This window comes from Heterocephalus glaber, unplaced genomic scaffold (genome assembly GCF_053883595.1).
Source record: "Heterocephalus glaber isolate CG9 unplaced genomic scaffold, H.glaber_assembly_v1.0 deba00001687, whole genome shotgun sequence".
NCBI lineage: Eukaryota > Metazoa > Chordata > Mammalia > Rodentia > Bathyergidae > Heterocephalus > Heterocephalus glaber.
In genome coordinates, this window is record NW_028258412.1 from 20,500,191 (window position 1) to 20,522,381 (window position 22,191).

Genomic DNA, 22,191 nt, shown 5'->3' on the forward strand with positions numbered 1-22,191 from the left:
GGACCCCCATGTGTGATGCCATTGCCTGTCTCCCTTCCCCGCTCAGTACACCTGTGATCTGGCCCTCAGTAAATGTTGGTGTGGTTTTGTAAGGGGATCAGTGAAGTTGCTTATCAGTCAGTCCTTTAACGTTTTCCAGCTGAGACCTTAAAAACATCTTTGACTCTGGAATGCACCCCAGTCCTTTCCTTTTTGTGTCTGCTTTGCTCCGTCTATAGTTTTCTTCCTATATATATGTCACCATATATATATATATATATATAGATATCTAGATATCTATATATATATCTCTATATATATAGATATCCCCTCCACATGTACACGGAAGCCTGGCAGGGATAGAGGCCATCAGTCTCCGCTCCCTGAGATGACTGCACCAGGCCTGGCAGCCTGAATGTCAGTCCCATGAGTACCAGGGCAGTCTGTCCAGCTGTTTTCCCTGGTCATCCCCCATCTGCTTTAGTCATGTGTTGTGGTTCTTGGAGGGCCGGGCCTTGTATTTGATCCAGTGTAGCTAGAAGCTGGACACACCCAGGTGTCCTGTTCTTAAGGTGCGGCCCTGGAGATCTCTGGAGATCCTCCACGGTGAGCCTGTGAAGGTGGAAAGGTGTGGTGCTGTCTGCCTCAGCTGCTGATGGAGGTCCTATGCAGGCCAGGGGCGTTGGCTTGTCCTGAGGAAAATGGCACTGAGTTGGGCTCTGGTGCTGTCTCAAGGCCATCCGCGGAGCTATCTGTTCAGGGTGAACTGGCTGTATTAGCTGTCTCTGCTACTTTCATACCAGAGCTCTCAAGTGGGTCTAAGCAAGACCCACCTCACTCACCTCCATTTCCTGTCAAGTAGTGCGCCCGTGAGGCTCTGGCAAGGTGTGGGCCAGAGATTCGATTCAGTTGGAGCTCTGTCTTAGGCTACCTTGTTACTGGAGGTCCACAGTTGCTGGCACGTTTGGAATCTATACCCTGTGGAGGTCAGGTGCTGTATGTAGTCCAGTATGCTACAGTGGCTCTGTAGCAGGGAGGGGGCCGGTGTGGTCAGTGTGGGTCAGCGTGCTTTGATGGAATCAGCTTCATGAGAGCTGGGGTCCTGCAGGTGTCTAACCGAGGCTGGTGGCTAAGTAGGTATGTGAACTTAAATATAAGTTGAAAACCTCCTAAAAACCTCACTTGTGTTTTTGTGCAGAAAGGCTTTTACAGAGAAGTCCACATATGCCATTTGATTATGTGAGAGTAAAAAGAGTGTTTCATTCAAAGTTCACGGTCTTAGAACAGCACACAGTATGGGAGGCAGGAAACGAGGGCTTTTCTTAGCCCTGCCAACCCCTTGCTGAGCTGGGGTCTTGCTGTCTGGGCTAAAATCTCCTTTCCTACTTGAACTTGCTGTCACTTGGTGTAGGGACAACTGGGCTGGTCAGATAATTTGAGACTGTTCTTCCCATCTCACTGGAGTTGTCACCTTCGGCCTCCTCATCCCTGCTGCAGTAGTGAACCTTTCAGAGAAAGAAGGGAACCTGAGTTTCTTTGCCTTTCTGCCTGGTGAGCAGGCCTCAGCAAGGGGAGTAGAAGCAAGGAGACATGACCCCCGGACAGTGGCATCCGACGGTTCCTGCTTATCCTGTAGTGATCTGCTTTCCTATTGGAAAGGGTTGTCTCTGTCAAACATCTTCAGGCCCAACAGGGTAGCCCCATATTCTGAAGCACCATTGTGTCTTGTCCTAGTTGAGAAAGCTGGTCAGGATCAGGGCTGCCCTTTCTGAGACCTTGCCCAGAATGCAGAACTCAATGATGAGCAGTGGTGGCGACTAGAACATTGTAGCCCTAATGTTTACCCAGGCTCACTTGGTGGCTGCCCCCCAGCCCTGCAGCAGCCACCAAAAAGGTGAACCAGGGAATGTCCCCAGAGAAAAAAGAGGGGCCCGAGGCCCAGCCTTGCCCTTTCTGAGGGTCCCAGGCTAGCGAAAGGAACAGTTAATTTGTTGTTTAAGCTGGAGATGTTGCCTGTATGCGTAAAAGAGCTCTCTGTTTCAGGCTCATGTACAGTCAGGAATGGTTCCTTCTCATCCAACTGCCCATGCGCCAATGATGCTAATGACGACACAGCCACCCGGCGGTCCCCAGGCCGCCCTCGCTCAAAGTGCACTACAGCCCATTCCAGTCTCGACAACAGCGCATTTCCCCTATATGACGCACCCTTCAGGTGAGGCGTGTGTGTGCAGGGGCCGCCGGGGCACCCCAAGCATTCTGCTCGCACAGGTCGAATGGCAGGCAGGGCCAACACTGCAAGCCCCGCGCTCGAGAATAGCAAGACCCATCCAGGAGTGCCCAGGAGGGACTTCGATGATCAGTCAGTGTCAGGGCCTGAGGCTTCTGGGAGCCGGTCTGTGTGTGTTCTGATGGTATGCAGGATGTGGCTTGATGAGCAGCAGCAGCCGCCGCATTCGGGTCGCTGGTGCATGCCTAGGGCTCAGTTGGCCTTCCTTGTTATGACAGGCTGGGCAGGGCAGTGTGTTCCTTCCTGAGTCCCCACAGGCTGACACGCGGGGGGTTATGGCCATGGCAGTTCGATTGTAGCTTGGAGAAGGTACTGATGAGCAAGTGCTGTGTGTGGACTGGTTTGAGTGTAGTGTCAGCCCCAGCCTACGCCCTGATGGTGCTCCAGTACTGGATGGCTGCATGGCGGTACTGCAGTCTCACCTGTGGCTCTGAGAGCAATGCTGGTGCTCGGCTACTATTTGGGGAGGGGGTATGTTAGGGCCTTTTCTCCTCCCCCGGATCAACAAGTCTTGTGGGAGTTTTATCTGAACAAGTTCTACGTCTGACTGGTTTGTTTCTACCCTCCCACCTCCCCATCCTTCTCCACCTTGGTGCAGATGGGAGGGAGGAAATGAATTGAATTTCAAGTCTTGTTCAGCTAGCACAAGGGTAGTCCGCAGTCTGTGCTACAGAGACACTAGGCTAATGTGCAGTATTGCCAGTGTTCTGTTTAAATGTGCACTTTTCTTTTTTACAGTACAAGCCCACCACCAACAGCAGTTGTAAGGCTGCCCTGGAGGAACCGAAAGGCCAAATTCCCTCCTCCCTTCTACTGCTTCTACCAACTGGAAGCACAGAAAACTAGAATTTCATTTATTTTGTTTTTTAAAAATATACGTTGATTTCTTGTAACATTCAGTAGGAATGCTAACAGTTCACTTGCAGTGGAAGATATCTGGACCGAGTAGAGGCATTTAGGGCCTTGTGGGCTGTTCCATAATTCCATGTGCTGTTTCAAAGTCCCGCAGGTACCCCAGCTCTGCTTGCCGAAACTGGAAGTTATTTATTTTTTAATGGTCCTTGAAAGTCATGAACACATCAGCTAGCAAAAGAAGTAACAAGAGTGATTCTTGCTGCTATTACCGCTAAAAAAAAAAAAAAGAAAAAAAATCAAGACTTAGAACACCCTTTTACTAAACTTGACAAAGGTTCAGTAAATTCTTACCGTCAAACTGATGGATCATTATTTATAAATCAGGTTTGATGAGGTGATCACTGTCTACAGTGGTTCAACTTTTAAGTTAAGGGAAAAAACTTTTACTTTGTAGATAATATAAAATAAAAACTTTAAAAAAATTAAAAAATAAAAAAAGTTTTAAAAACTGATAAGTTAATGTGTGTTTGTGTAAGCTGCCTGTGCTGTAGGAGGCTGTACGGCAGGTGGGCTATGTATGCTGCTTCTGTACGGTAGTTGTCAAATGATCTTTCTTCTTCACCTTTAGTTCTGGCCCAAGCTGTCTCTAGAGAAAGACAAGACTGTGCTATTCCTTGCTGGATTAGTGGTCGACATCAGGAGGAGGAAGGCTGGCCACCACTGGGCAGCGCTGAAGGGCAGTGCCCACACAGCATGGATTCTGTAAGCTCCCATTTCCTGTCTTCAGAACACAAGCACTTGCTGTAGATCTGCAGTTGTCCAAATTCAGCTATTTTACCAGTAGGGGCAGGAGATACTTTATTTTATTAAAAACTGCAATTTAGGGGCCGGGGATTTAGCTCAGTTGTTCCGCCACCTGCCTCGCAAGCACAAGGTCCCAAGTTCGCTCCCCGGTACCAAAAAAACTGCAATTTAAAAATCCAGAGGGCTGTAATCCCTTCACTGGGGAGGCTGAGGCAGGAGGATTGTGAGTTCCAGGCCAGCCTGACACAGAGACACAGAGAGATCCAGACCATAGTAAGGCTGAAAGATAAGATACAGATATATGAAGCAGTTTACTAATACATACAGACTCCTAAGTATTTAATACCCCCAGTCTGAAGACAGAGGAAAAACAAGTAGTTAAGCAGGGTAAGGAGAGAACATGGGCTTATACAGCCTTCATACATTGGTGGCAACAAATCAAGATTCTGAAAACTTATTTTAATTCACATATAGCCATTTGTACATTATAGCAAAATTTGCATTATTCAATAATAAGTTACTTATACAGTACATAAACAATACATAAGAATTTGCCAAATACTTTCTGCCTAAAGTGATACAAGATGAATCTTCTATTGCGTTACCACACTGTGCTGATCCTTCAGCCCCTGGACATCAGGTGTGTCCTTGTTAAGAGACAGTGGGTGATCTACTGTCAAGGTGTTAGTGCGGACACATCTTCTGCAAGATGGCCCTGAATAAAAAGCAGGAAGGAATCTCAGGCAGCCCTCAGGGAAAAGTTTAAGGCCTTGAGTAAGGTTAAGAAACTTGTTAGGTACAAATAGTGTTCTCTGGCCCAGGATTTTAATGACTGCTATTCCTTTTTCCTACACGGTCCAGAAGTGATCAAAGGCAGAAGATTTATACCAGATAAAGCCATTTGGATTGCTGGTCTAAAATTCAAGGCAGGTTAGTTGACTTAATTCTTTGGTGCTGGTGACTGTTAGTTGGTGAAGTTCAGTAGTCAGGCGAGAAGGAAGTGATGGTGCTGGGAGCTGTGACTTGTGAGCAGGAGGGACCCTGACGCTGCTTCACCGTCCAGGCTGGCGCTCACCCTTGCTCTGGTGGAAGCTGCTGGCTTGGCCTCAGCTGCCAGTGGTGCTCACATCAGGCCTGGTGGGAGGGGCGTGGGATGTGCTGCGCCCAAGGTGGGCCAGGCGCAACAGTGAGAGCGTCCAGCGGTCACCTGCTCCAGGGGAAGGAAGAGGCATTGGCATAGTGTCACTTAGTCCCAGGGCCATTAGGTGTTTGTCAGAATGAGACATATTAGGAAGCCATCGGGTAGGTGACTTGCATTCACTGTCACAGTGAACTGAGTTGGAGCCCCTGTGTGTGCAGGGCCCGCACAGCTCTGGCACTGCCGGAGCTGGAAGAGGGTTAAACTGGCTGGAACAAGGGAACTCGCTCCACCACTTCCTATGCAGACAGGAGAGAGCAGACAGCTCACTCATCAGGGTTGCCTTCTTGGTGACTTTTGTCTTTCAAAACAATCCAGAGCATTGCTGACTGACTTGGTTCTTTCTTTTGAGACAGTCACACTATGTAGCCCAGGCTGACCTTGAACTCATGGTGATCCTCTTGCCTATACTCCCAAGTGCGGGGGTTACAGGTGAGCGCCACCATGCCCGGCCACACTTACTAACATTTGTATTCTAGAGAAACCTGCTTGTAGAAGACAGACAGGTGCCCTCAGACCTGGACGCAAACCTGGACCAGTGTTGGGTGTGCTGTATGGTTCATAAGAACACTGGAGTGTCTTTGGAGTGGCACAGAAAGCGGCTCTAAAGCCCTATTTTTTCTCTTGGTTTCTTGAGACAGGGTCTCCTCAGCTAGGTAGTTCAGTCTGGCCTTGAACTCACTATGTAGCTCAGACGAAATCCTCCTGCCTCAGCCTCCCGAGTGCTGGGATTACAGGTTTGTGGCACCACACCTGGCCTAGAGCCCTCTAAAGATCAGCAAGTTGTAGAAGCAGAACCCTGACCTCTTGGCATAAAGACAGTAAGTGGAGAGACCAAGCCCTGCCCTGAGAAGGCAGGTAGTGCTGGTGGTTTGAGGCTACGGGTTCACGCTCACTTCTGAGCAATGCAAGCTCGCTCTGCTCTGCTCCCGGTCCCCTAGAAGCACCATGATGATGCTGGTGGCTGTTGGCGCCCAGGAAGAGCTGACTACTGTCACTGCCCGCCCCTGTCCCTGTACCCCAACAGGAAAGTTCTGGGAGGAGCCAGCCCCCATGAATTGTATCATTTTGAAAGGCAAGTAGATGGAGGTTTGGCTTCAGGCCCTGTGGGGAGAGACGCGTGCTGAGAGAGGCCAGACCATGGGCTCTTGCTTTTTCCTGGGCTGTGGCACCAGAGTCCTAGCTTCCATTTGGCTTAAAAAGGAGCTGAAAGCCCACTTGTAGGATAACTTAATAAGCCGGGGACACACAAGAGCTCCCTAGAAAGAGCCCAGGAGCTGCCTCCTCTTTTTGCCCACCCGCCCCTTCCTGCTCCGCTCCCCGGTGACGTGCATTCTCCATAAGGCTGCTGCAAACTGGGGTCCAGTTTTTTATTAAGGCACCAGGGTAGAACTGTTCTTGCCACCCTCCTATTTCAGTAATTGCCTGAATTTCCCTGAAAAGGTGACACATTTCACTTCTCAGTGTTCAGGGAGGACAGTGGCCGCTCAGCAGCAGGTGACTGTCCCAAGGGTGGACAAAGCCATCAGGCGCAGTGGTGGCTCGGACCGTGAACAAGACAGGCAGGGTTTGCATAGCGACCCCTGGCTGCAGAACAGGCATGGGTACGAGTTGAAACAGTGCAATGAAGTAAGCAATGGTTTAGTCTTGAAACCTGAATCCTTTAAAAAACTAATCCGAGGTAAAATGTTTAAAATCATTTTTGACCTTCAGCTTGCCCTTGTGCGAGAGCTTTTGTCCTGCAGCCGAGAGAAGCAGGATTAGGAGTGGCCTCCTGCCACGGGACTGATGCTCCAGTGGGAACCACCTGAGGGTCCAGGGCTTAGTGTTCTGAGCTTCCTGATGACAGCCCTCCCCCCAGCAGGAAGTCTGTCATCAGCTGTGACAGTGTCAGCAAGGGAGAGTGAGTTTCTACTGCCAGCTCCGGCTCTCAGTCCACCTCTTCTGAGAGTGATGGGGACTGGGATTAGGGACCCAGGGCAAGAGCTGGTGGCATCTGCAGACAGGAACCACTGCTGTAAACAACAAGGAGAAAGCCAAGGACAGGGGAGACTTACAGGAGGCCTTTTAACAGGCCTAATAGAAGGGTCACGTCCAACTGGAAAGAGCAGTTGAGTGTCCCTTGAATCTCTCTCTGGAAGGAAGGAAAGATCATTACATTCACAAGTTTGCATCTTTGCTCGTCCTGGGGGCTGGGCCCACCGTCAGAGGGGTGTGTACTGGTTGTCTATGGCCCGAAGGTGACTCCGGGAGGATGAGTCCATTTCATAGTCTGAGTCCCGGGCTCGACTGCTGGGCTCAGGCTCCAGGTGCCGCAGGCTGCTGGCCAGTTCCTCAGGCGAAGGCACCAGGTGGAAGATCTGCTCTGGGGGTGACGGGCGGCCTGTGAGACCCTCGGGGCCAACCCCTTGAGGACAGCCAGAAGAGCTGAGGTGGGCAAGGCCCAGCTCTGAGTCCCAGCGAGGGAGGGAGAAAGGGAAGGGGACAGTGTTGCAGGAACCTAGGACAAGTGACCAAGAGACCTCACGTCAGTCTCAATACAAGTGCTGGCGGACACGAAACCACGTCTCTGTGGTTTGGTCCACAGCAAGCTTTTACCCTCCGTGTGGCTCCCTGTGCCAGCCACCCCTGTTAGCAAAAGGCCTCGGTGTCACACCTGGTGGCTGGGAGACAACCACGTAGCTGGAGAGCCGGACGTCGCAGGCAGCCCCGCACTCGAGCGGGATGGGCGAGCACTGGAAGTGGTGCAGCATGTCCACAACTGAGGGGAAGTGCAGGTGCTGCACTCGGCACTGGCCCCGCTCGGTCAGCGACAGGCGCAGGTGCTGCAGAAGGCGAAGGTAGTGCACTTTCCCCGGGGGCCGAGCTCCAGGGGAGTGGCAGCGCAGCCCCACCGCCCTGCCCATACCTTAGCTCTCCCCTGGAAGTTGAAGGTGAGCACGTACTCCCCGCGCCGGGACTCGCTCTGCCGCACCAGGAACAGGCCGTGGGCGTCAGGGCCCTGCAGCTGCACCAGCTGGGCTGCCTTCACCCTGGAGATGGGGCCGTGGAACCAGGGGTAGCAGGACAGGAAGTGATCTGTTTTCTGGCAGGTGGGGTCTAGCAATCCCCCAGGAGAAGCACCTGCTAGAGAAGACAGGTTGGTGGTGACCCCATGTGGGTGCCACACAGCCAGGGTGCCTGGCCCCCCAGCTCACCGTGGTTCAGGGAGTCTGTGCTTCCCCCTGGCGAGCTGGATGTGCTGAGCTCTGGGCCAGAGGGATGGTGCATCTCAGTGTCCATGCTCTCTGGCCTGTGGACAGAAGCTCGGTCTGAGGATAGGGTGGGGTTGGGGGGTTGGGATCAGGTAGCCAAATGGGGAAGCTCGGAGCAGGCCTCACCCTTGGCCAGTGTACTCCCAGAGCTCGGCCATCCACGAGTTCAGCTGCTGCTCATCTCCCACCTCGAAGATGATGTCTGTCCTATCCTTTACCTGGCAGGTAGGAAGGGGATGGCTGTGTGAGTCCGAGGAGTGTCGCCCCCACCCTCAGGTGTCAGAGTCTTGCCATCACTCACCTTCAGCACGAAGGTATAGAGGTTGTCAGGCATCTCCAGGCGCGTGCACCGCCGGACCTCCTGGATGCTGGAGCAGGCTGCCTGCAGCTTGGGCTTTGAACTCTAGGAAATGGAGAGGGGGTGCTCCAGGCTTCCCATGGTTCCCAAGACTCCCCAGAGTGCTGTTGGTGCTGAGCAGGTGGGACCTGGAGGCAGGTCCAGCACGCCTTCCCCTCGGGTCCTGGCCACCACTGAAGCCTAAGGACCTATGCTGATTCATGGCCACATTCCATCTTTGACCGAGTTTGCCTGCCTGCCACTGGCCACACACAGGGGTCTGTACCCAGTCAGTGACCTGCCACATCACACCAAACACAAAGGGGCAAAGTGTAGCATGCCTGCAGCTAATGAGCGCAGCCCCACACTGGTGATCACACACAGGGCTGCCTGCAAGGTGGGAGGCCACCTTCCTGGGCCTAAAGGGCTGGGGCTGGGGCTGGGGCTGGTGCAGTAGGAGCCTGTGCTCAAGCAGAAGGTTCAGGGTCACCCTAGAACTGAGCAGCCAGCTTCCTGTGAAGGGGGAGTTGCCTCAGAAGCACCACCAGCACCACACACACCCCTCTCCTCCCTTGCCAAGTTCGTGAGATTGTTCCTCCAGAGCCATTTGATGCCAGGTGGCTGCACAGGGGGAAGAAGCCCGGGAGGCGGTGGGAGACGGCCAGAGGCAGCTGGCTGGGCTCCTCTCCCTCAGAGGCATGCAGGCTGGGCAGAGCACCCTGTGTGTTTCTGAAGACAGCAGTGCCTGGCTCTAGGCTTGTCATGTCTTGTCCCTTTAGAGGCATCGGACAGAAGGAGTTTGTCCAGCTGAGCCCCAAATGCTGCTGACCCCCACCCTCCCACCCAGGCTTTGAGCCTCCAGCCCTGCGTGGAGGACAGCAGTGACAAGCTGGAGCCCCACTGCTTCCCCGGCCGTGTGGACCCACCTCGGTGCCCTGGCACCTTCCAGGGCTGCACCCGCTCTGCCCTGACCTCATGGAGCTTCCCTTCCAGCGTGGAGGCTTCGTGAAGAGAGGGCCTGCCCCCCAGGAAGATGCAGGAAGTGAGGCTGTGTCAGGAATCCCCAGAAGCCAGCGAGGGAGCTCTGGCCAGAGAGATGCACCTCAACTTCTCCGAGGTGGCACAGTGCAAGTAAGTGGTGGCTAGACAGATGTGGCACACAACCCTCACCAAGAAGCAGGCTGGCGAGTTGTCCCTGCTCCTTGGGAAACGGGAAAAGGTAGGGTCAGGGGCATCTAATTCACAACCAAGCAGCCAGGGACCTGGCACTGAAGACCCAGTCCCAAGGGAGGACAGCAAGCCTCTCACAGTCGCCTTCCCCCACCTCTGTGCCACCTCTTCCCAGCCACTGCAGGCCAGACTGCCAGCGAGGGACTCACAAAGCCTCAAGAAGAGACCTCCACTCCCTGGCACAACCGCTCCCTTGGCAGCCTGTGTCTCAAAGCCCACAGTCTGGCCAGGCCCACACCCTCAGGGAGGCTTCGTGCAACCTGGGGCCTGGCTCTGCCAACAACTGCCTTGTGGCCTTGCCATGGTTTCCTTTCAGTAACATGGGGCTGACGAGCAGGTCCTGCAGATACAGGAAAGGCTGAGACAGTGCCAGCCCCTTGTGGATACCTGGGTTGTCCGACCCAGCTCATGGATGCTGCCTAGACAGATAGATGAACACTATTAACAGGAAACACTCGATCCAGTTTGTTGGTGTCAAAAAGCCAACCTACCCAGGCATGATGGGCGCACACCCATAAGGACACAAGGGTCGGTGTGAGTCGTGAGTTCTAGGCTAGCCTGAGCTACGCAGCAAGACCCTGTCTCAAACAAAAAGCCAACCTAAGAAAAAAAATAGGCCTTGTTCCAAAAAAGATTTTAGGTTATAGAGATACCCAGGAAAAACTAGGAAGGAGACAACTGCTAAAACAAACCAGAGTCCCATTTGTCCCAACTCTGTGAGCTTCCTGGCAGCCAAGGCAAAGCGGGATTCTCTTAAGGGATGACAGCTGTTGGTGCCCTGCAGCCTATCAAGGGCTCAGAGAAGTTCTGAGCAGAGAAACCTGGTGAAGGCATGCATCCCCCCAGACCTTGTCCTTCCACACAGCTCATTCCCATCAGAAGGCAACGGGATGGGAACTGACTTGAAGAAGCCTCACCTCACCGACTTCCTAAGCCTGGTCCTCTCAGCTGTTTTCTGAAGTGGGGGCCACCAAGAATGAGCCCAGGAGATTGGGCTGTGGCTAGAATGTCACCTTAGCCCTGGCCCACCCCTCTGGGCAAGCTCCCACCATGTGAGTGCTGGAGCCAGGCTGTCCCACACTGGCTTCCAGAAGGTGGAATTCACAGGCTGGTGACATTTCAGAAATTCCCCAAGAGGAAGTCACAGGAGTGAGCTGCACAGCATGGGGAGGAGACAGCAGGACTAAGGAGTTGGACAGTTTCAGGAGGAATTCTTAATATCGAGCAATGTTGCATTTGTGAGGGGAGCCCTCCTCACCCCACCCTGGGTCGTCTCCAGGTGCAGAACAGAGCATGGAAGGCCTCACTTGACACTGCAGTAGCCCACAGCCTGGTGCTTGATTGTGCTTCACAAATGGGGAAACAGAGGCTCAGGTGGCTTTCTGGGGTACTGATCACAGCAGAGAAACACTACAGCCTGGCATGGAGCCTCTGGATATGGGCCCTGGGTGAGGGAGGGCTAAAACCCACCAGCATCCGGGTGAGTGGTGTGTGCATGATGGAGCCTGGGGCCTGAGGTACTAGGGAGCCACTGAAGACTTGGAGGAGGGGGTGCATCCCCCTCCAAAGCAGAACTATAGATAACTGGAGCATGAGCTGGGGGCCAGGCAGCCTGGAGCCAAAGGCGGGGCTCAGAGGGAAACCCTGCTTTGGGGTGAGGTGTCCAGCTGGAACAGGGTGATAGCCTGAGCCCCAACAGGTGGGCGGCACCAAAAGGAACTGCTATGAGCTCAGCTCCGTCAGAGACTCCAGATCCAAAATTCGTCACTTGCCAGCTCATGGCCCTGCCCATCTATTGTGGCCCCAAGACCCCAGGGGCTCCTGACCTCCCACCCACTCTGATCCAGCCCTTGGGCTTCTGCCGCTGTTGTGGCGCACCAAGCATGCGCGCAGCCTTTGCACCACTGTGCCTCTGCCTGAGACAAGTGCCCCGCATCTTTACAGTCCTGGCTGCTGCTCAGATCCAGGGCACAGCTCCAGCATCCCCTCAGGGAGGCCCTGCTGACTACAGTCACCACCACCACCATTAACAGCCTGGGAAACGGTCAGTGACCACTTGCTCATTTCTGGGCTCCTGAACTCTGTGGGGACTTGGTTTTGCATGCGTGGCAACCCCGGCATGAGCCTAGAGCCTGGCTCTGGTGCCCGGATTCAGTGGGGCTCCTTTCTGCAGCATCCTGGGCACTCAGTGGGGACACAGTGGTATGGCCCCTACTGGGTCCACTCCGCAGCAAGGATTTCAGGTGAGGGATGAGAACCGGCACAATTGGGCAGGCTCCCAGGCACGCTGGCCAGGAAAAGGGCAGCAGAGAGCTGCTTCTCAGGTTTGGGGCCCAAACACCCACAGCAGCTCTGCTGGGAACCTCGTGCTGCAGGCAGGAAATGGAGACAGGCAGAGTCCCTGGCCACAGCCCCGGAGTCTGGCATCTGCCCTCTGGGCCTCGCATTCTCCCCCTTTTGCGTCACCCTGCCTGATCCTAACTACACATCTGAACAGAGGAAGCCCCCCTTCCTTGGCGCCTGCCCCAACCACCCAGCCACCGGCAGTGTGATTCCCGGCCCCCCTTCAGCTTATCAGGCTGGCCATAGTTTCCTGGTGACACAGCTGCCTCCGCCACCTGACTGGGAGTCCCCTTCCGTTCGAGGCAGGTGCCACGCCTTGTTCCCAGCCAGCGCAGCTGCAGGGATGCCCTGTGTCTGGTAGCAGAGGTGACTGGTGATAAAGGGGTTCTCACCCCTTATTCCCTGGCTCCTTGGTGGCAAGTGAAGGCAATGAGCCATCCCAGGAGCTGACCGGTGTTAAGACAGAGGCCACAGGTTGCTTCCTTGCTCTGCCCCAGACACTTTTTCCTCTCTGACCCAAGTGAGTCCCCTCCATAAAATGGGGATGCTGAGAAGACCTGTGCTGAGAACTCCTGCCCTATGTGCGCTCTCCCCACAGCGGTCAAGAAAGGTGGGAGAAGGTTCTAGGAAAGTGATGATGGCTTCGTCTTCCCCCTTCCTGACACAGCCCCCCCCCCCCCAGGCCCAGAGACTGCCCCAGCCAGAGACCAGCAGGTGAGGCCCTAACACAGCCCTCCTCCTGGGTCCCCTCCTCACCCCTTCCTGCATGGAGTCACCTGCCCAAGACAGGTCCTGGGCATAGGGGGAAGGGGGCACAGGCAGCAGTGGGGACTTGCCTAAATGCACCCAAGTGAACACCTCTCAATCCTAGGAGGCACCTGCCCCCATCAGAATGAGTGACAGGCACAGCCCACAGCCACATGATGGTGGGCCAGCCTATGGCGACACCCAGGAGCCCACTCTCCTGCCTTTCATGGGGACCAGTGCCCTCCCAGCTCACCTGGGGACAGTGGTAGGCCCAGCAGGCAGAGGGAATGGGGCCAGGTCCCACCACACTGACCTGAGATTTCTTGACACAGGCCGCCCTTCAGGTACCATGCAGGAGACGCATCCTACACCAGCCATTGCACTGCTGGGCCTTCTGCTTCCACAGCAACCAGGCTGTCCCTCCCTCTGCTTCAAGGTCCCAGCCACCCCAGGCCACCAGCACCAGGCTGGGCTCAACCCAAGGCCACACCATGTGCCAGGCCCTGAGCAGGAGGGCCCATGGGCCTGTGGGTGTCACAGTGGGAGGGGGTGCCCTGTGTCAGGGGAACCACAGGATGGCCCCAGCTCCAGCCCCACAGAGCAGGAGCAGCTGGGGAAGCCCCAGCCCAGCCGGGCAGGCTCGGTGCCAGGGAGGTGGAAAAAGCTGTGGTTAGAGTCAAGATAGCCTCTGTCATGAGCTGCACTCTGACGGGAGAATGCACCTGAGGAGGGGCTCATCACCACCAGAAGCCCTGGGCGGTGGCCACTGCTGCCTTCGAAGAATGATGATTCAGAAGAAAAGGTAAAAAGAGCCACTGGGGCTCCTGGCCACCCCACAGAAGCAATTATTGGTGGAGTGGGGGTCTTTCTAAGCAGAAAAACAACAAATGAGACTGCCTAGACTTCACTGCCTAAAACTTTAAAATACCTCAGTAGGCCAAGGACTCGAACAAAGCAAGGTGAAATGATGAACTAGAAAAATACTTGTAAGCTGTGACAGGAATAGCTAAAATCTGTGACATGTAAAAGGCACTTGCAAATCAACAACAAGAAAAAGGCCAGACAGTACAGAAAAGCAAGCAAAGTAAATGCCTCATAAGTCACAATAGCACATATGACCAAGAAACAGAGTGGAGCCCACGGGGACAGGCAGTAGATTAGTGGCTGTCAGGGACTGGGGGAAAGGAGGCTAGGGTTTGGTAACAGGTATAGGAATTCTATGGTAGGGGATTATATCTCAGTTTTTAAAAATATATGGTCAATCAGAATCAGAAAAGGTAAACTGGTGTTGAGGGGGGGCACTAGGGACTGAACCTAGGGCCTATGCACTGAACTACATCCCAAGTTTTGTTTTGTTTTTGGCTTTTTGAGATGGAGTCTTGCTATGTAGTTCAGATTGGCCTTGAGCTCTTGGCAAGCCTCCTGAGTGCAGGGATCACAGATTTGTGCTACCATGCCCAGGTGACAACCACTTTTTATCCAGAACCTAGCAAAGGGGTTTTTTTTGGGGGGGGGGTGAGACAGGGTCTCACTACGTAACCCAGGTTGGCCTCAAACCCGTGGTGATCAGCCAGCTGGGATTACAGGTATGCATCACCACACCCAGGAGCAAAATGTTAAGAATACCCAGTGCTGGGCCGGGGATTTAGCTCAGTGGTTCCACCGCCTGCCTTGCAAGCCCAAGGTCCTGAGTTCAGTCCCCAGTACCAAAAGAAAACCCAGTGCTAGCAACATTGGTGATGAGAAGATAAATGGGTGCAAGCTTTCCGGAAGCTACTTGGAATAGCACAGCAGAAAGCCAGTTATGGTTGAGGGGTTTGGGTAGTGGTAAGAGTTTGAGCTTAAGACCCTGGGTCTGAGCCAGTGCATCTAAAGGTGGCGGGGAGCCTCAAGCACATGAAAGGTGCTCCACATCAGTGGCCCCAGGGAAGAGTCACTCAAAGCCAGGATGAGGCGGTGGGATGGCCAGGAGGTGGGGAAACCAGAACCTCAAGCCCTCATGGAACTGCAACACTGTGCTGCAGTTTTGGAAAACAGCTTGGCAGCTCCACAAAAACAATTACGCACTCCTGAACACAGAAGAGAAGCAAGATAAATGAAAACACATGCCCGCTTATGCATGGAGTCCAAAGCGGCATTAACAATAGCAAAAAGTGGGACCCACCCAATGCCCGCCAGTTGACAAATGAATAAACAAAATGTGGTGAATCCACGCACCCGGAATATCCGCCAAAAATAGAAACCAAATACTGACACATGACATGGCATTGGGTGAGCTTCGCAGAACATCAAGCTAAGGGAAGTAAGCCAGACAAAAGGGACTGCATATTGTGTGATTCCACAAAATACCTTAGATAGACAAACCCACAGAGTCGGGAGCAGGGTGGTCACCAGAGGGTGAGAGAAGGCTGAGGAAGAACTGCTCGTGGGGACAGGTTTCCTGTGAGATGAAGATATCCTCACACAGACTCAGTAACGGCCCTGCTGCTCTGCATACACGTGAGTTTAGAGCATGTGAATGATCTCTCAGTGTGGCTTTGGGCTTGAGGTTCGGCATGAATTACAAGTGCTCCTAGAACCCTGGCCCAGCACTCCCCCTTTCTAAGAATGTCCCCTATGGAAATAATCCAAGAAGGGCACCAAGATTCCTGTGCCAGCTGGCCATGGTGGTGCACGCCTATAGTCCCAGCACTGGGGAGGCTGTGGCAGGAGAATCACAAGTTCTAGGCCAGCCTGGGCCATGTAACAAGACCCTGTCTCAAAAAGCACCCCCCCACACACACACACAAAACAGATTCCTACGCCAGCCAGATGTCACAGGCTATCTACATTAGCAAAACAGTCAGAAATGGGTCCAGACAATAGAAGGGATAAAAATCTGAGAGTGATGGCCTATGCCTGTAGTCCAGCACTTGGGAGGCTGATGCAGGAGGATCATGTATCAGAGGCCAGCCTGGGCTACATAGTGAGTTCAAGGCCGGCCTGGACTACACAGGGAAACCGTGTCTTGAAAGAAAGAATAACAAACAGGGACAAGATACACGTACCGTGGGTTATTTATACCAGTAGATCACTGTATAGCTAAAAATACGTCCTTGAAAACTAGGGATACAGAAAAGTTCAAAATCATGAAACAAAAAGCAAGGCCACAGTTTAGTTGAGGGACGGTGAGGCCCACAAGGACTGGAGTTTTCTTCCCATAATTCCCAGCTGTGTCCCCAGCAGTAAGCAAGGGCCTGGAAGGCCGTGGGGTCTCCAGAGAGCTGCAAGGATAGGAGCAAATGGCATGGAGGTGCGCACCTGTGATTCCACTCTTCAGGAGGCTGAGGCAGGAGGGTCTAGTTCAAGACCAGGCAGGGCAATTTAGCAAGGCCCTGTCTCAAAAGGGGCTGGGGATGCAGTGGTGGAGTGCTTGCCTAGCCCTGGGTTCCATCCTTGGCACCACAATAGAAGGGGGAGAGGGGGAGCAGCAGGGGGAGAGAGAGAGATAGACAGGTAAGCAGACCCTGAAGGAACTGCAACTTGTGGGTGGAGGGGAGTTAAAGACAGACAAGGAGACAAGACTACAAAGACAAATGCCCACGGCTCGGCCTCTCTACATAGTGAGGCAATGTGTAGTTGTTTGGTTATTTTTTACTTTAATACATAATTTCTGCCCTGAGCGTTTTTGGAAACTGAAAAACCAAACACTGGGAAGTCAGGTGTGGAGGCTGCTGCACATCACGAAGATTTCCTAGATTACCACAGCTTTCAGAGAAGACTGCACGTCTCGGGGCTCCCTATGGAGCCAAGCTAAGGGCCTTGGAGGCTGGCCGCTCCTCCCAGCCTGCAGCAGGGGAGCCTGTGAGCCAGGGGAGGGGTGGCTGTCCCCAGACCAGGCGGCCCTCCGGCTCCCCCAGGTGAACACCATGCCCTGGCTCCTGGCGAGGCAGCTCAGGGAGATAGGAACCAGGGCTGTGGCCCCGCCGCCGCCTGAGGAGGAAGCCCCCTCCCCTCCCCCACTCTGCGCTCCATTTCCTTTCCCTCCGCTGCGCGGTAGGCGGGGGATTTCCACAGCCCTGCCCGCCAGCGGTGCCTGCCTTGCCGCTGCCCGTCAGGGCCCCGGACCTGGTGCTGCCAGTGGAAGAAGCCCTACGGGTGGGAGCCAGTCCTGCCAACCCCGCCCCAGCCTGCGGAGAGTGGCCAAATTCTCAGCCTGGACCTACAGGGCAAGGTCTGAACTCGCACCGCCTCACCTGCCCTTCCGCTGCACCCACGATCCCCACACTGACCCCAGCCTCCAAGCCCACAGCTCTGACTCCAGGATGGCCTCATCTCAACACCCAGCCCCTACACACAAACGAGACCCGCTTCAGAGGCCTTGGAGCAGGAGGGGGAACAGGGCCCCCAGGCACCAGGGTGGGCGATAACAGCACCTCCCCACTGGGGAACTTTCCAGGCTGTGGATTCATAGAATTTGAGCAGAAAGGAAGCACACCGATACCATCTGCCCGCGGTCTCAGCGCGGTCGGGGTTTCTTCTAAGCGGCAAAGCACTTTTTCAAAAGCGATTTTATTCAGAACCCCAATAAGGGAGCCAACAGGGCTACTCTGCATGTGGTGGGGACCCCAGAGCGCCCTGCACGCCCCCTTCCTTCTTCCCCCACCAGTCCTAGACCATCCAGATCAAGCCCGTGGTCACCGAATCCACTTCACAGCTCAGACAGGAGTGGCACTTGCCCGCACCACACGGCAGCCCAGGGCAGAGTGAGTCCTGTTGGGCAGGGGTGTTTGCTCTGCCCCAGCCCCTGGTGCTCGGGTCCTGATGGCCCACACAGGACTCTGGTTCTGACTCCTCCGTTGCCCAGTTGTGTGGCTTCAGGCAGGTGTCTCTATCTGGGCCTCAGTGTCCTCAACTGTGAGATGGTTTCATAACTGTCCCCCTCATGGGGTTCGTATCAAATGCGGTGCCTGTCACATGGACACAGTAAGGACAATCAGGGGGAACACGATGGACACGGACCCCACAGCCCAGCCGACTCTGGGGGCCTTTGTTCAGCTGTGCCTTCGTGAGGAAACCAAGCACAGAGCAGGCAAAGCACCCTCCCTGAGGGCCACAGTGTGCAGGGCAGCACTGACACCCAGGCCTGTGCGCCCACAGGAGGCCGCACCCCGCCCGGCTGCTTCCTGCCCACCGAGCCTCAGCTCCTGCTCCCACCTCAGAGGAAACCGCCAGGCCCCGGCGGACGTCCTTGCTCTCTGCTTCCTCTTTCCCACAGGCCGACTGGGTGGCAGGGGCTCCCTGGGCCCTGCCCGGGCCTCAGTTTCCTCATCTGTGCAGCAGGCGCAGCTGGGCAGCCCAGCCCATAGTTAAGTTCACTCCAGAGAGGGGCACCAGACTGAGGCTCCAACCACCCTGCGCTGTCCCCTGCTGGACACCACGACGGGAACACTGAGGCCCAGCCCCCTGCCCAAGGAGCACAGAGGACAGCTCTGAACACAGTGAGTGGCCCCAAGGCCTGGCCAGACCTCCTCCATGCAGGGATGCGCAGGGCTGGGCCCATGCTGTCCCCACTGCTTTCCTGCACCTCTCTGCCAGGCTGTGCATTGGAAACCACAGACGAGGTCCAGGTGAAGGGTCGCTGGGCAGCCCCACGGGCCTCAGTGTACCCATCTGTAGAACAGTGACCCAGACAATTGCCACAGGACCCAAAGCAGATGTGCCAGCCAGGAAGGGCCCCAGGTGTAATCACACCAAAAACAATCACAGCAGCACCAGGTCCTTCTGAGGGCATGGGCGCTGCTTAGGTTCCGTTCCCTTGCCCACTCACAACCAGAGTGACGGTGGGAAAGTCGCCTGACCTCTCTCAGCCTGAGCGTCCCCATCTGCGAGACAAAGGATGTCACAGCAGCTGCCTCACAGCAGGGTGGGCCTAAGGCGGTGTCTGCTAAGAGCCCCACACTCCCTCAGCAGCCTGCCAGGCTCCCCCAGGCCTGCCCAGGGTCTTTCAGGGCAAGAACTGGGCCACGCTCTCTCTCCCCAACCTGATTAGAGGCCACAGGTGGCTCCAAAAGCTCTAGCTCACTGTCCTCACCAGGCAGCCTGTGGGCTAAGCCATTTGATTGTTCTCATGGCCTCAAGGCCCCATCACCTTTCTGGCCCCATGCAAGCCCTGCCTGCCTGGTGTGTGTGCCCCCAGGGCCCTGCATTACAGAGGTCCAGAGCCCTACACTTCCTGCTGAGGTGCTTCCAGGGCTGTCCCCTAGCAGAGGCCAGGCCTCCTCCCAAGGACCAAGGACCAGAGCTCAGCAGGAGTCACTTCGGCTCCTGCCAGCTGCAGGGACATCACTGAAACCAGGGCTGTGACTTCTCCATCTCCTGACCTTGGGACAGCACATTGTCTCCTCTGACCTCCCCTACCTGTAGCAGACAGGGGCCTCCCTTTGCACGCCCCCAGTAACAGGCTCTCTCCCACTGCAGCCCTCATGGTGGCCCTCGAGTGGTCACTGGTATCACCCCTAGCACATAAATAAGCAAGACTAAGACTCCGAGAGTAGAAGGTCAGGGCCACTGCAGCTCACAGGGAGCTGACCTGGCTTTACAGGAGGCTGGTCCAGGGCCTTGGGCCACCCAGCCTGGGACTTCTAGGACAGTCTGCTTGGCTGAGCCTGAGAGACACAGTAGGTGACAGCCCTCTGGCCACTGCTGTGCTCCAGTCTTCCTGCTTCAAGCCACAGGGCCTCCTCCAGGCTGGCAGCAGGATGGTACCTGTTCCCTCCAGGCAGAGCTCCTGAGGTAACAGTTCAGAAGGGAACCCAAAGCCCCAGCCCTCCCCACAGGCAAGGGCAAGGGTGATCTCTGCTCGGGTGCACACAGGACCCTCAGCCTGGACAGCAGATGCTCTGAGTGCTCCCAACCAGCTGTCAGGCCAGAAACTGGCGGGCCAGACCAGGAGTGACCCACTCTGCAGACAAACCCTCAACTTCACAGTAACCCTGGGCCTGAGACAGAGCCCTAGGTGGCCCGGGACGAGCCCATAGGACAGCAGCACCCACACTTGGCTTCCCCAGAGCGGCAGAGCCCAAAGGACATCGACCGGGGCCACCATCAGGGCCCGAAGGACCAGCCCAGCACTGGAAACAAACCTGTTCTCGGGCCGGGGATTTAGCTCAGTGGTTCCAGCGCCTGCCGCCCAAGCCCAAGGTCCCGAGTTCGATCCCCAGCACACACAAAAAACCTATTCTCAGCCCAGAGGCACCCCTAAAACACACTGCAACAAGATGAGAACCAGAGTCCCAGCTACAGCCACTCCCCAGTTCCCACCCTGGGGCCCAAGAGCAGAGAGGGTTAGCTAGGACCAGGAGAAGCAGCCCCGAGCTGCAGACGAGGATTCACCCTGCAATTCCAGGGCTGTCCACTGCTGACACCAACTTCCCAGATGGCCACTGTGAGCAGAAGTTGTGTCCTATCCTTGCCTTTTACAAATGGTGAGTAAGCTTTTGTCTGCACATGGAGCTTTCTGACGGCTTCATGGAATTGATGCTCAGGCCTCAGGGCATCCCCTTCATGGGCTTCCTCGCTCCTTCCTATGACCTTTTTCCTTGTTCTGCAAAACACACTGAATAAGCCAATATAGTGGCACACACCTGTAATCCCAGGACTCAGGAGGCTGAGGCAGGAGGATATTTCTAGTTTGAGGTCAGCCTGGGCTACACAGTGAGTTCAAGGCCAGCCTGAACTACATAGTGAGACCTTGTCTCAAAAAAAAAAGAAAAAAGAAAAAAAACAAACCACGCTGAACATTTCCCATTGCTGCCTGGATCCAGCCCCTCAGTCCAAAAGTCACCCTGTGAGACTCATGTAAAACAGTGGCAACAGGACAGAGTATTGGTCTGACGGCTGCCTCGGCCAACAAAACTGAATACTGTCCCAAGGAACAGCCCACGATGCACCCCAGACTCAGGATGAACATGATGCTATAGTCTGGTAGGCCAAAACGGTCACAGCAGGGGACGGCACAGGTGGAAGGGAAGACTGCAGCATCTACTGCCTCATACCAACCATAAAGCTGACCCAGGGACCTCCCAGTCCAAAATGTGAAGGCCCAGACAGCAAGGCCTCCGAAAGACCAGAGCACACTGCCTGGCACAGCTCAGGCAAAGACGCTGGAAGCAGGACACAAAAAGCACCACCTATAAAGGGAGGCAACTGATGACCACACTTCATTAGACTCAAGGACTCTGGGGTTACAAAGGCAGCCCATGAGGTGGGAAAGGATATTCAGTGCCAAGCAAGTGCCCAGAGTATATAAAATCTCTCACACAAGGACAGGAAGAATCAAAACAGCAGGTGCTTCACCAAAGAGTGAATTCCCATGGCTGATAAACAGTGATATTTGTCAGGGAATGCAAACTAAAGTCACACTGACACACACACACACCCCACTAGAAGAGACATTGTGCACATCCAACCCCGAGTTCTACTGAGGGTATGCAACCAGGAGACTCTGAGGCACTGCTACCAGGGACACAAAATGGGGTGGCCACTTTGTGAAATATATAGCAGTTTCTTATAAGATTAAACGTGTGCTTACCCTATGATCTAGCAATACCACTCCTAGAAATCCTATCAGGAGAAATGGCAGCATGTGTCCCCACAAAGACCTACACATAAACTTCATCCAAGTCCCAAAGTAGACCCAGGAACAGTGGCACACACCTGCCAACACAGCTATACAGGAGGCTGAGGCCGGAAGATCCCAAGTTCAAAGTCAACCTGGGCAACTGGGGCCTTGGCTCAGAAAGAAAACTAAAAAGGGCTGGAGTTTTTGGCTCAGTAGCAGAGTGCTTGCCTAGCATGTGCAAAGTTCTAGGTTCCATCCCCATCTGTGCAAAATTTTAAAAAAACAAGGACTGTTTCAATACACAGAAGGACATGTGAATCTCTAACACAATAAAGGAGCCGGACATAAAGGTGACAGGCTGTGTGATCCATGTGCATGATGTTCAGAGACATCTGTGTGGTGTACGGTGTTGGCATGGGAGCATGGGGAGCCCTCGGACACTGGGTGACGTGGGTGCACACACACAGAAAGCCGGTCAGAACTGCAGCAGATGCACGTGACACTGTGTTGAAGTTTAAAAAGGTCACTGCAAGCAAGGGCACTGGGAGAAGCCCC

The 22,191-nt window shown here is 54.6% G+C and overlaps 2 protein-coding genes across 22 annotated transcripts in view; one reads left to right on the plus strand and one right to left on the minus strand.

Moving 5' to 3' along the window:
- Nucleotides 1-3,636, plus strand: part of Atxn2 (ataxin 2) — a 120,703-nt gene extending 117,067 nt beyond the window's left edge. For 10 of the 19 annotated variants that reach the window (XM_087198371.1, XM_087198375.1, XM_087198372.1 and 7 more), the window contains 2 exons: nucleotides 2,023-2,191; nucleotides 3,005-3,636. In XM_087198371.1, the coding sequence (XP_087054497.1) occupies nucleotides 2,023-2,191; nucleotides 3,005-3,033 (198 nt within the window). In that variant the 3' untranslated portion in view covers nucleotides 3,034-3,636. Of the gene's footprint in view, nucleotides 1-2,022 lie in introns of all 19 variants that reach the window. The other 9 variants (XM_087198378.1, XM_087198380.1, XM_087198382.1 and 6 more) reach the window with 2 other exon arrangements.
- The window catches only part of Sh2b3 (SH2B adaptor protein 3), a 31,623-nt gene continuing 12,536 nt past the window's right edge, over nucleotides 3,105-22,191 (minus strand). The window contains exons 3-8 of one of the 3 annotated variants that reach the window (XM_004843791.3): nucleotides 8,679-8,780; nucleotides 8,504-8,595; nucleotides 8,321-8,415; nucleotides 8,032-8,249; nucleotides 7,780-7,948; nucleotides 3,105-7,623 (exon numbers count right to left, since the gene is read on the minus strand). In XM_004843791.3, the coding sequence (XP_004843848.2) occupies nucleotides 7,328-7,623; nucleotides 7,780-7,948; nucleotides 8,032-8,249; nucleotides 8,321-8,415; nucleotides 8,504-8,595; nucleotides 8,679-8,780 (972 nt within the window). In that variant the 3' untranslated portion in view covers nucleotides 3,105-7,327. Of the gene's footprint in view, nucleotides 7,949-8,031; nucleotides 8,250-8,320; nucleotides 8,416-8,503; nucleotides 8,596-8,678; nucleotides 8,781-22,191 lie in introns of all 3 variants that reach the window. The other 2 variants (XM_004843792.3, XM_087198405.1) reach the window with 2 other exon arrangements.